At 37.1% G+C, this 14,842-nt stretch overlaps 1 protein-coding gene across 1 annotated transcript in view; it reads right to left on the bottom strand.

The window, feature by feature from the left end:
- LOC136837564 (cystinosin homolog) overlaps positions 1-14,842 on the bottom strand; it is a 148,075-nt gene that overhangs the window by 96,891 nt on the left and 36,342 nt on the right. Inside the window, exons 2-3 of the mRNA XM_067102430.1 lie at positions 11,704-11,806; positions 10,709-10,894 (exon numbers count right to left, since the gene is read on the bottom strand). Coding sequence (XP_066958531.1) covers positions 10,709-10,894; positions 11,704-11,806 — 289 coding nt within the window. The remainder of the gene's footprint in view (positions 1-10,708; positions 10,895-11,703; positions 11,807-14,842) is intronic.

Here is a 14,842-nt window from a genome sequence, read left to right as displayed (position 1 = left end):
AGCTAAATGTTGATGCTTCCTTTGTGCACTGAACACGGTTGAAAGAACAGATACTTGCCCGCATCCCAGAACTGGAGAACTTTAAAAAGGGAAGAGAAATTTGGTTTGCCTACAAAAGGAAAATGGGAGAAGCCCTAGCCACGGCATGTGACTACAATGATGCACTAATCATGGCCAAAGCAGCTAAGATATTGAGGAAACAGATGCTTGAACACGAGATAGAATTTGATGGAACCTTAACAGCAGACACTGGAAGAGAATCTGTGCCACTAAGTTTGTTGGAATTTGTAAGTGTGCTACAAAACAGTGGCGACATAAAATCCCAACTTAAATATGGAACATCATCTACTGATCTAGCTTTAGCACAACTTTTGCACTTCAGCTGTTGAAAGAATCCAGCATCTTCAACATTCTCCAGATATTCCAAGTCAAGAGAACCTCCGTTTCCAATATATATTGGTTTCCTGGTCTTTGCAAAAACCAGGAAGCGTCAATTAATTGATACATTCCATCACCATGGAATCAGCATCAGCTATGATAGGGTACTGGAATTGACTAAAGGGTTAAGAGAAGCAGTTGTGACAAGGTCTTTGGAGGAAGAAGTAGTTTGTCCCACTACACTAAGAAAAGGGCTCTTTACAACTTGTGCTGTTGACAATCTGAACCATAATCAAGTGCCACAACTGCGCAAACATTCTTCCATGGGCCAGGCATATCTTTGTTTCAGCATCCGAGCACTGATGAAAAGGGTGAGGACAGAAACTTGGACCAAATCATCCAAAGTGGAACAAAGCCAAAAAAAGTACCCTTTCTTCCTGAACATTACACAAATGTACCTCCTGATCACTTTAAACATGAGAATCCCCTCCCTTCATCCAGTGGAAGTGCAGGACACCAACAGGTTGTGCTTTCAAAGCATCTTTCTCTTGAGTATGAATGGCTTGAGAAAGCCAGTCTGTTGGACAGGAGTGAAGATGCTGTGTCCATATCTTGGGCAGCACATCACACTTCTCAGAAGCGACAGGCCCCATTTGAAATAAGCTTGTCATCAATGTTGCTTCTTTTTCAAGAGGCAGCTCATTCAGTTGCAATGATAAAACATGCCATGGACATTGCAAGAGCAACCACACAGTTTCTCAATCCTGGCCAAACCCCAGTTCTAGCAGTTGACCAGCCACTATTTGCAATTGCTAAGCAAATCCAATGGGATTGGCCATTGCAGTATGGTGATATGGTTATTATGTTTGGAGGGCTGCATATGGAAATGGCAGCATTCAAAATTCTGGGTGATCTCTTGAAAGACAGTGGTTAGACTGGTGCTCTTGCAGAAACAGAAATAGCTACTCCTGATTTGTTTATTTCTGCTTCACATTTGAAGAAGACATGTCTAGCCCACCAGGTGATAGCTTGCAGATTGATTCAGCTGTGCAAAGCTGCCTATATGGCATATATCCAGGAAGCAGAAGAAGAAATTGAGCTAAGCTGTGAAAGCTGGATCAGAAAACGAGAATCAGAGTGTCCCCAATTCTACTTTTGAATCTTGTACTTCAGCTAGAATTTCTAGTGTTTGTTTTCATCAGGTCATACCGAGAGTCTAATTTCCAATTGTACAAAGATGTGCTGCAGGAACTCATTCCTTTCTTCTTTGCCCTGGACCATGTACATTATGCCAGATGGCTTTCAAATCATTTGGGGGACATGGAGGCTCTCCAAAATGATACATTTGATGAATTCACAAAGGGAAAATTCACCGTCCACAAAACCACTTGACCTTTTTCCTCAATGGCTATAGACCAAGCATACGAGCAGAATAATGCTCATGTGAAAGGAGATGGGGGAGCCGTTGGCCTATTTGAAGATGAAGATGCTCTCAGAAGGTGGACAGTGACTGGTCCTGAAGTAAGCTGCCTGATCGTTGAGTTTGAGACTAGAAGTGATGCTGATCCAAAATCTGAGGGTAAGCATCATGATGAAACTGAAAATGTGCAGAAAAGGTTTCTTGAAATGGTTGAAAATCTGGCAAAAGTAATCAAAGAAGTGGGCAACCCTTTTGAGGAAGATTCAGTGGATCTGATTGTGCTAGACAGTCATGAAATTATGGACAGCAAAGTTAGTGAATCCTTGAGATCTATGAAGGGCCTTGGACAGACACAATTCACAAACTTTATTGAGAGGCTCAAGACACCCAGCAAATTCTATGAACCAGAACACAAGAACAAAATTCTATTGTTCAGTCACTAGATGTCTACTACAGAATCCAAGGGCAAAACAGTCACTGCAAACCATAAAGGATGGTTGTAATCTATTCTCACGCCTCTTCATATCATGCCAGAACAGGCAGTGTGATTTAACTGAATTCTTTCAACATGAAAATCAAAATTGCCCACCATCACTGGCACAGAATGGACAGATGCATCAGGGCACCAAGTCACAGCTGCTGCCTCTACTAGAACAGCATGCATCAGACATCCCTGACAAAGAGCCTACGGCTGATGTTATCTTAATGGATGGTGCAGCTCTTATAAATGCTCTGAGACCCACCAAGGGGTCTACATAAGTCTTATGCTAAAGAAGAAGTCCTATCCAAGATTCAGAAGCACATACAGAAGTACAAGCAAACACACATTGTATTTGATGTGTATAGGACAGACAGTATGAAAGCACAAACAAGACAAAAAAGAGGCACAGGAGTTTGCCGGAGAGTAATTAGCACAGCGAAAACTCCTGGCAATTGGGCCAGCTTCCTCAGGAATGACCACAACAAAACTGAACTACTTGCATATTTGGCAGACAATCATTTCATCTCAAGCAGATGATACATCATGCATAATTCTCACTAAAGGGGATGCTGCACTTTGTAACAAAGCTGAACAAGACACTGCTGACCTACAAGGCTGCACTCACGAAGAAGCAGGTACTAGAGTCCTTTTACATACTGCATATGCTGCAAAGCATGAGGATATCTCAAGTGCAATCATATGTAGTACAGACACTGACGTTGTCATCATAGCAGTATCTAGCATAAAAAAAAACTGGTTTGGACAAACCAGTTTGGTAGAGGAAAAGACATGAGGTGGATACCTATCCATGAAATTGCAGCAGCCATGGGACCAAAAGCCTCAGCCCTTCCCTTTTTCCATGCATTTAGCAGGTGTGACACGGTGTCTGCCTTTCATGGAAAGGGGGCAGAAGTCTGCATGGCAAACATGGACTGTGTTTCAGCATGCCACACCCACCTTCACCAAAATAAGTTCAACACCAGCAGCTGTAGAAGATGAAGACCTGTAAATTATTGAAGAGTTTGTGGTGCTAATGTACGACAGAAGCAGTTTGTATAAAAATGTAAATGAGGCTAGACTTGATCTCTTTGCAAGAAAGCAAAGAGCTTATGATTGCATTCCCCCTGCAAGGGCTGCTCTTAGAGAGCATTGCAAGAGAGCTGCTTTTCAAGCATGGCACATTTGCTACCAGTCTTTAGTATGTCATCGAGTTTTGCCCAGTCCAAGACACTGGGGATGGCTACAGATTGATGGCACCTGGTTTCCATATTGGACAGATTTGCCAATAGTAGCAAAATCTTGCCAAGAACTGAATAAGTGTAGCTGCAAAAAGGAATGCCATGGCAGGTGCAAGTGCTACAAATCTGGACTTAGCTGCACAGATCTCTGCAGCTGCACTTGCTAAAACTAATTGATACACAAAACATATTGGTTTCTCTCAGGAGATACGTACTTTTTTATCTTTGGCAGCCATTTTGGATATATGGTGTTCATATGTTGGCCATACTGGAAAGATGGGTTCACTTTATCTCTTCATGACAGTAAGAATGCCAAAATACAAATTCTCAATCATTATATGGACAGTATACAACTTTTATAGGCTTATGAAATTAAAATATTTGAAATATACAGCAAATTTGCCGCCATTTTGGAAAAGTGTCAGCCATCTTGGAAAAAGCCAAATATTGAGGTGGCCAGAGGTTGATTTTGATTTATGGGGATAATAAGAGTTCTCATGCTAAATCTGTTGCTTGTATCAGCATCTGCACTTTTTTCCCTTTATCCTATATATCCACTAATATATATATATATATATATATATATATATATATATATATATACACACACACACATGCACATACACACACACACACATATATGATAATGTGGACTGTTTGTCCATGAAAGCTTGTAACTTTTTCTGAATAAAAAACTCCGTTAGATACCATCCAGTTTTAATGAGGTCCTTTTAGTAATTCTACTAATGCACAGAACAATTGTGTATGTGATAAAGTTAATATATATATATATATATATATATATATATATATATATATATGTATATGTATATATAAGAATCACCTGAGTCTCTCTTTGGAATTGTTACATGCTTATATAATTTCATATTTCCGAAAATACGCAGAAAAAATATGTCAAGAAATATAAGAAATTATATGTTTACTAGCTGGCATGGTACATCTGTGATACGACTATGACGAGTTCAAAATATCGAGATACATAGATATATATTTACTTTGATTTGATATTTTTTTTACAGAACGAACAAGCTCTTATCGTAGAAAATGGGTATATTTAGTAGGATGCCGAAGTAAATTTCTCTCCTTCTACTATCCGGAATTGGCAAGTCATGCAGACACTGTACGGCAGTTTGTCGCTCAATGTCGCACACAGGGCGATATCGAGATACATAGATACATATTTACTCTGATATTGTATTTTTTGAGAGAGAAAGCTAGTTTTTATCGTAGCTAATGTGTATTACAGTAGGAAAGTAAAGTAATTTCTCACTTCCACCTAGAAAGTCATACAGAAATTTTGCGACAATTTTTCACTCAATGCTCCTCAAATGCCAGTAAATGCGGTGAGCGAAAATGTGAAAAAAAACACTTTCAAAAATTTTTTTTAGCAATAATATTTCAGGACATGTTTATTTAGACATATACCAGTCCAAAACTGTAAAAATCTAAAAATCGATAATTCCTCGAAATTCGGCGATCTGCGCGCCCCTTCATGAAACGAACATTTTATTCTCTCAAGGAAACTCAAAGAAAAATCAAATTTTATCTATTTGGATAAAACAAAGCAGTCACTTCCTCCTATCGTTTTGATTGCCAGATAATTTAACTTCAAGGCATGTCAGTCAGGTTGGGATTGAAAGAGATTTTATTGGATTGTTTTTTTTTTTTTTTTTTTTGTAAATTTCCACTGCGTGTCTTTTTCTGTATACGAAGTTTTTCGTTATCGTTCTTATCAGATCTTGTTACTGAATCCTTTAATAGTCTTTTAGTTGATCCAATCGTCTTCCTAACGTTCACAAAAATGAATGCTAAGAAGGCTTTGGGGAAACAAAGTAGACACTTTCATGCTGGCAAGGAATTTAATTTCTGAGAGACATCTCCATCGCACTTGGTTTAAGGTCATTTAATTTCGTTTAGCCAACAGAATTTTAAAACCAGGTCTGAAATACAATTTGTTCTTTGCCGAACATCATATTCTTCCGCGCATTTATTATCTTTGGCTATATGCTTCTACGCATCATTGATTTAATAAGATGTTGGGAAAATTTCTCTTTGGCGCTAGCTTTTTGTCACCTGCCAAACAATGCTCTTGGTTTCAGAAGATCAAGTAATTTCTTATCTTGAAATAATGAACACGTTTTGTTCGGGTTTCGAATTGAGTGCCTTTTCATACGCTTTTATTTAGCTTGCTTTTTTGTCTGTTTGTTTGTCTGGGTCAAATCTTTTAACTGAATTTTCGACCTGTTCCTTTCGTCCGATGGACTCGAAATTTTGCCTGGTTACTCAGTGCTGGTGACAATACAACCTTACATGATCAGTAGGTCAGCAGTGACCTCTAGTGACCTTACAGTGAACCCTCCTAGTATCTCAGGATTTGTATGAAGTGAATAACTCTTCGTATTTTTCATAACCTCTTTGACTCAGTAGAATAAATTAATAGCTCTACGGATTTTTCAAACCTTCTTTGGCTCGACAGGATATTTCAGAATATCACGTTCAGTTTCGTTAGCTACAGTCATAAATCAGTTACAATTTCTGTCAAGACTGAAAAGTATAAAATAAAAAATATACTAAGAAAGATTTTAAACACACTTTTATTAAAATGTACTAAAAAGTGCAAAATAATATTCTGAGACACACCAGGATTTTTTTACGGTTAATCATGTCTACAAAAATAAAAGCCAAACATGGAAGGAAATGCTACAACAAAACAAAATTATTTCTCGTAGCATCTCCTTCCATGTTTGGCGGCCAAGCTTTTATTTTTGTAGACATGATTAACTGTAAGAAAATCGTGGTGTGTATCAAAAAATTATTTTGTACTTTTTAGTGCATTCTATTAGTTCCTGGAAGCGTTATTGATATAAGTACCTATTGTAGCAGACTAGGTTGGCAAGTATGGAAGAGGCATATATCAGGCCTCAGTTCATTATAGGTTTACGTCGTAACTACAGAAACTACCATATAATATTAGAGAATGCACCTTGAACAAATTTACCTTTTATTCTCCTAAAATTTGTAAAGGTAAAGAAGCTCTTCCTGATATGTTCGAGATAAACTAGAGCAAATATTTGTTGAGTACTTTTAATATCACATGATATTGTGATGGAACAAATGAAATCATTTAATACAGGGCTGAGATGTGACAAATCAAGGAGCGATCTTCATTGTCACTATATATATTTACATTAAAACGAGAAAAAGCTGAAAGGAGATGAATGAGTGAATGCGTCGTGTCATTTCCATAGTTTCTGTATAAGCAGCCATACAATAGATAAAGAATTAGCTCCAAAATAAAACAAAAGAATCTGTGAGTGTTGTTATAGGTAGAGTAGCTGACTTTATTTACTTGGAAAGGAAACGTGAAAGATAAACTCACATGAAAATTGACTTGTGATTTCGAGATTGCCGAGCCAGTCTTTTCATAAATTCTTGCGACCCTCGTGTTTGCTGTCAGTTTGGCACAAGAGCTTTTACTTCCCCTTCCAGTCAGTAAGTTTTACCAACCAACCGTAGTTGAGCTCTTCTCGAGTGCAGCATGGTTACCAGAATGCCTCCGCCCCACCTCCCCACTGTCTCAGTTTTGCCCGTCACCTGGTGCCTGTCTCTAACGCCATAAGCCCCAGTACCATAGCTTACTAATGGCCACCTTCAGCATTAACGTTGACACTGGATGCACGCGAAGGCCTTCGTTCTGTTAACTATTGATCTGGCATTTTCAAGAGGGCTGTCAGTTCTTGTGGCTTCTCTTGGTTGCACATTGTTGTAGGTTATTATTGTCTTCGTCCATGTTGAGGTCAAGAAAAGATCGAGTTCCTACGGCAATATCCATAATATAGTTACCCAAATATGTTATCACTATAACTGTTGTTGTCATGTTTTTTATTCGTTATCATGCACACCTGACTAGTATACTAAGCTAGCCAAACATATTTACAAGCTTTCTATACCCGCTAAGCTTATGCAAATTGGACAGAGATACTGCTGTGTCAGTTTCTGCTCTGTTTCAGTAAAACTAATCTAATCACAAGAACAGACAGTTTCGAGTGCCGAGATTTAAAACAAAAATTCCAAACAACATATTTGTACAGGCAAAGATACAAAATAGTGTGATGACATTTATAAGAGAAAATGCTACGCTTCAGCTGCAAGACACAAAATTAATAAGCTTAGGTTTCCGAGTAAGAACTACCTCCCATAAGAACGGATTTACTTCGCAATATTTGGTTTACGCTGCTTTCAAAGCATTTATAAATTTAGTAGTTTTACCGTGCGTTTACAGGCAGGTTTACTAAAAATCCATGTTATAACTCTTGGTTACAGATTGCGCCATTTCATATCTGTGCGATTAAGGACATTTCATTTAGCTCCAGTGACGCTGTTATCAGGTGACTTTACACGTTCAGTATCAAATCTTCTTGAAATTCCCAAGTGAATTGATAAAAGATTAAACGAGATAAAAGGAGGTTACGAAATATCAAAGTAAATTTCCTGACCTTCCCACAAGTTGAGAGGAGCTGCTTTCGTGTGTACACATTAATGTACACCCACGTTTGCAGCGCCTTTAGTAGAGTAGGTTTGCTTTTTAGCAATTATGGCATGAAAATGAGGTAATTAGTGGGAGAATGTGTCACTCTACTAAAACAAAGTTACAGACTTCTATATCATATGCAAGACTTTTCAGCATTTTTATGTTTTCCTCTGCTTCCTTTCCTGTTACTTTGTTGATGAAACCGGCAATACTCTGTTAGATACTTTAACAGACAAGTATTTGACAGGAAGGTTAATTGAGACCATTACTCCAATGAAGTTTTAAATTCTGAAGGGGAATTCATCAGGCCAGAAGAAGAGAAAAACTGGTCAGGGTCACCAACGTCACTGGGTGGGAGTGAGCCGGGAGTGACACTGGAGGAGAAAGTGGCTAATATTGCGCCGTGAGTGTCAGGGCCACTTCGGACGCAGCTAGAAACAACACACTTCTCGACGAGATTTTCAGTCAGTCCTTGGGTGCCCTAAAATATTCTGTTGTTTTAACTAGACCGGTATATATGCACAGCCAAGTTGATGACGTGCTCGTAAAATATACATTCGTGTTTGTGTTTTCGCCGAATATCTTGAGGGTTGCTACTACGGTACTATCCCTCAGAAAACTAAATAACTTTCGTGTATTTAGGAAAATTCATGACGATTGGAGGGAGCCCAGCCATCGTGGGTTTGAAATGATGTCCTGCTACAGTGGAATTTTCAGGCTGCCTCATTAAACATGACAGTGACGAGAATGCGTTTTAATCCTGATGAGGACATATTGCAACATATATAGAATCTATCGGTCACTTTTCATCAGTTATTTAATAACTTCAGTGACCTCTTGACGTCTTGATTTCGTCACACTTGATGCATGAGCTTGTCACGACAAAGCTTAAGATCCAGTGAAGAGCCACATGAAGAGATTCCCCTAAAAAGTGACCAGTACATTCTATATATACATACATGCATACATATATATACACATACTGTATGTATATACACACATATATATGTATACCGTATATACATACATACATACATACACACATATATCGTATATATATATATATATATACATATTTATATATGTATATATATATATATATATATATATATATATATATATATATATATGTATATATATCAGCCTAAAAGCAATAAACAACTAAACACTTGGCTTCAACAGCGTGAATAAGCTTCCGTTATTCTTCATTGGCATCTTAGGCTGTGTAGTGACAAGTGTGTGAAGAAATTAAAAAGTTCAGAGGTCATTAGAGTTATTGCACACACATAGTTATTTCTTCAATGTCAGTTATCGCTGACTTGGTGAGTCTCCGGAATTTGGTTCATGCCCATGATGAAACGTGGTAGAGAATAACGTGCCCAAGGATTTGTTTTCGTTACTAAGCTACAATAGCCTTCAATACCATAATGTCCAACTCAAAATGAGTGAATAAGCAACCTTTCAGGATATACAGGACAACGTGCCCCAATTGATAGCGAAAGGTTGTGCGTTAGAAGGTAATCTCTCGGCCAGTCATTGTTTATTTATTTGAATTAGGAAAAAGTTCCAGTTAACAGTCACAGTAGAATGTTTTTGGGTCATATGACATAACAGTTGCCACCTGATTAGTGACGTCAGTAGGTCAGGCTGGCTGGCTAGTTACATCTACCAAATTTCGTAAATGTTCAGCTGCAGCAGTCTGCTTACTGACAGAAGGTCAGCCAATCCAGCAAGATGCGATTTGGTTAATTTTGTACCATTTGGCCTCGCTCGCTCGCTCGCTCGCTCGCTATGCTCACACATTGACTGATAATGGCAGGTGCACTGGTTATTAACTATATTACTGATTGACTGTTATCATTATCATTATTACCTTTACTCTCAAGTTCGGACTCACTCTTTGTATAACTCTTAACTCTAACTTTGGAAGGAATGACTGAATGTGACATGTTTTGATGCAGGCCATTCAAACCGAAGCTCTACTTTCACTCACATGTGGGTTTCATACACTTTTGCTCCACTATATTGCAAAAAATGTACAGAGTATATATATACTGTATATATATATATATATATATATATATATATAATATATATATATATATATATAATATATATATACATATATGTATGATAGCAAAGCTTGTTTTGAGCAAACGTCCATGAGGGTTTTAACTGATGCTCAAAATACAGCATTCCGTATTTAGTCAGTAATAACTGTAAATCTAGTAAGTAATGATTAAACATTTCTAGGTGTTGCTCAATGTTCCAAACTTGTTTCTTGAACTCGGTTCCGACTTAGCCTACGTTGGGCAACTCTGATCGATAAGCGAGGAAACGGTAATGGTGACATTTGTATAATTATTTTTTTTTTTATCCATTATTTTTCAATAGAGTTTTTAATTTTTGAGCTGGGGGTTTCTGCTGGTTGTGTTAGCGTTTGAGTTAATTTAGAAAACGTATGGATAAGAAAAAAATAAGAAACGGGAAAGTTACTTTTGATACAGAATATTTTAGATAAGGAATTACCTGAACCTCTGAAACAGATGCCATGCATATGACTTGAACGAGGTTCCCAAAGCTCCTAAATACTGTAACATTCATGTGCAAGTAGGCTACTCCAGCATAATAATACTTACGTAACAGAACCGTTGACATCTGGTTCAGCTATGAATAAGGTTTTGCCGTTCTTGGTGCTGTTGAGTGTTATGACCTGCCACAGACGGGAACTGCCTTCACTTCTGGGGAAGCAGATGGCTTCGACCTCTTCCAACACTTCTTGGTCAAAGGAAAACGTGACGTTGAAGGAATTCTCCGGCTCAGAGCTGGAACAACAAAGATGAATTCCGGTTTGATACTCTCACTTGCAGTAAACTGTATTGATCGAATTATGAAATATATCATTTGAATATTCTTGTTTTTTCGAAGAAGTTATCGCAGATCATTTTTAACTAAAATGTCATAGCTCGAGAGCCAGAACGCGACCTTATTATGAGTTATATGATTCATCTAAAAGTAAATTATTAGAGTGCAACGTTACGAATGAGTAGCCTATTAACCTCATTTCCGTTACCATTTTCACTAAATTCCAGTTCAGTCACTTTTTTCTCTATGGGATGATAACCCCTTTTTGCAGAAAGGCCCACATTAGGATGGCTGGAACTGTATAAAAACTAGCAGCATGATTGATAAGAATGGCTAAATGGGTTAATTATTGATCACTAGAAGTTTGGCCAGACATGCTTAACTTTCCAGTTTTGAAAAAGAATGCGGAAAAGAATGAGTGGCACAGACGTACTATATTTAAGAAGACTCAAAAAGGCTTCTTGGTTATTGAACTGATAAACGTGTTAACACACACGTTATTGTGCACGTGGAGCGCATGCGCGGAGAAAGAAAGCACGCGTGATTTTCGAAGTGAAGTGAAATGTCAGTGACGATTTTTGATAAACAGTTTAATGACCAAAACAAATTCCAGTACAGTTCCAGAGATAATCAGTTTCGTATTAGAAGTTTTGTTCGAACCGTCTGTCATTATTAACTGAGGCATCAGCAGATCAAAGATTCTTTGTCACAAAGATGTAAATAGATTCACAACAGGAAACGAGAATCGTTTCGTGTTTCTGATAAATACCTGAGCGACAGATTAACTTGTTTCGAGCTGTGCACCAACATGTCGACGTCTTTCGTGGAGAAGCTGAGCTTGGGCAGTGGCTTCTGCGTCGACGTCTCGCCAGCTGCAAGGTACAGTAGGCTACAGTTTTCACTCAAGAAAAATAAGTGCAGCCACAACATCCATCTCATAATGATAGGCAAAACGACAAACATAAATAACAAAAACTTCGTGATACAGGATATGAAATTAAAACGAAATGTTCATCATTCATCATATAGGAATATTTTTCTAGATCAACAGGAAGATTTACAATCCCAGTGCCATAACCTGTTTGAAAATCCGTATATATAATGTTAAAGGAAGCCGTAGGTCTTTACTTTGACCGCCTCTCTTCATGCAGGGCCAGAATCTACAGTAGCCTATAGTAGCAGACTCATCTCTCATATTGAAATGACGATTTTTTCTATATCTAAAATAGCTTACAAAAATAAGGAGAGGTGATAAAGAGGTCACTTCCATGTAGAGAGAGATAACACCAAATACCTAGTCTAAGGGTGTTGTTTACAGAATCACTACTTATGTCTTCTCGTGAATCTACTGATAGCTATTATCAAGTTTTATCTTTAGATAAGACAATTCACCCACACATATTCCAGTCATTATTGACGGGCGACATTAGTTCCTGACCATAGCGTTTTTATACATCGTTTGGTTGCAGTCGAAGCATTTTGCGTGATTAAACGACTACGATTCCAACTTTAAACCTACTTATTTATTGGTTTCCACCGCTGAGGTTTTACGCACTTTCACATAAACATAAATACATACATAGAACATGCCCGAAAACATTCACACACACACACACACAATTATATGTATGCAGGAATAATAACACCCATTCTACAGAAAAGTTCGACGGAGACCTAAAAGAGACGCTGTTGTCCTTTTTATTGTTCTTTGCTTCTCCTTCTTTGTTCCAGCACCCGAGTTTATCCCAGACCGCTGTTCCTCCTCACCCGCAGAGCTACCACCAGTGTCAGGACATCTGTGTTTTATCTGCATTACAGTGGTTACATACAGTAGTAGCCCTTTAATCTTGGTCAGTTTTTGTAAAACCGACTCTTCTTTGGAATCTTTGGTTACATTTCATGCATTTTACCTCAAAATGCCTTAGAGTGAAGGTGAGCAAACTTACACTGTTTTTCCACTTCCCTCTTGGCCATATCTGGCTTTATACACACACACACACACACACACACACACACACACACACACACATAGATACATGCATATGTGTGTATGTATGCACACACACATACATATATATATATATATATATATATATATATATATATATATATATATATATATATAAAAACAATACATACATGTGTATATATATACATACATACATACATACAACCAGATTCCATGCTCTGCAACCACTTTTATTAGGAAATGAGGACAAGACCCCAATAATTTCTTGTTTGTACTGGTAAAGTGGGTTATTAATACTTACACCACAAGTCCCTTTAGTCTTTCTTAACTAATCCTCCGCCCTTCACGGTAATCAAGCCTCGGAGATCTCATGCTTTCTTTTTTGATAATTTTCAATCTTCAGTTAAATCAGTATTCCTACATTTCTTTTTTGGGACTTTAAACATTTAAATAGTCCTTCGCCCATTTCTTGTGTGTGTGTATATATGTGTGTATATATATACATATATATACATACATATATATATATATATATATATATATATATATATATATATATATACATATATTATATGTAAGTAGACAGATGTTTTGGAAATGTAAGTGTGAGCGGGAAAAGAAGAGCTCAGGAGGTTAAGAACCGCCGCATTTTATTTGCGCCGCGTTTCGTTGTTTCTTCATAACATTTTCAAGCCTAAAAAAGACATTACAATATTTAATAGTCAAAAGATTATACAATCATTATTGGCTGATAGAGCTGGATAAAGGTGACAACAATAGAGATAATTGATAAAATCTTTAAAATGATTTACAATAGCATATAAACTACTTATTGGATAAAACAGAAATTGAAGAGTTTACATCATAAATCAATTATTAAATGATTTATATTAAAAGCAAAGGATAAGATGAATTGTCAAGGTTAAGGTCTGGTTTTCTAAAAAAAAATATTTCAATCGACTCACATCCTCAATAATGATTCTTCATTAAAAGTACCAAGAACACTAAAATTTTCTAATCTTCTACCTGTAATACATTCCTCTGTATGTTGTAAAATCGGTGGTCTGGTTGGCTTGGCCAGCAAGTAGCCAGTACGAGGAGAAACGCCATAATGTTCGGAAGATCTTGTCCGGACTGACCTCTTTGACTGGCCAATATACTGTAGGTGGTGCTAGAGACGCCACGCTTGTACAGTAAGTATAGGTGATGCCAGACAAAAGGTCTGAAGGTATATAGTTTGTCCTTATGGTTTAATAACGCTTGAATAGTACGGTCGTTGGTAAATATTAACTTGGGTTAATGTGGGGAAAGCCATACTTGAACATATTTTTTAGTTCTCTTGTAACGTATTTAGAACATGGATCACTTATATATGGTATTTTAAAATACTTAGTCAGTTTATCAACCCTTGGTATATCTATTTTGCTACTTATACTAAGGGATTTATTTAGGAAATTTTTTATTTCTTTATATATTATGTTACTAGGATAAGCATTAATTCTGAAATAGTTTAAAAGAAATTTTATTTCTGAGTCAAATGACTGCCAGGAGTTACAACGAGAATATGCTCTATGTACTGAAGTCTTTAAGTTGACGACAAATTTTTTGGTTTTCAGGAATCTAAGTCACGTCCAGCAGTTCCATGATTACTTGAATAGTAAACACCCTTGTATTCAGTTTGCCGTGCAACGTGAAGAAAATAATATTCTTAACTTTTTAGATGCAAGCATTACCAAAACTACCGTAAACAACAGCAAGTCACTCTTAAGTTTTAGCATTTTCAGAAAGTCCACTTTTACCGGTCTTGGAATGAATTTCCTTAAATTTAAAATAAATAACATAAAGACTTTAATACATAGAGCATATTCTCATTGCAGCTCTTGCAGTCATTTGACTCAGAAATAAAATTTCCTTTAAACTAAAAAATAGTTTTTTTTAA

Source organism: Macrobrachium rosenbergii, chromosome 59 (assembly GCF_040412425.1).
Source record: "Macrobrachium rosenbergii isolate ZJJX-2024 chromosome 59, ASM4041242v1, whole genome shotgun sequence".
Classification (NCBI taxonomy): Eukaryota; Metazoa; Arthropoda; class Malacostraca; order Decapoda; family Palaemonidae; genus Macrobrachium; species Macrobrachium rosenbergii.
This window is presented reverse-complemented; position numbering and strand designations above follow the sequence as displayed.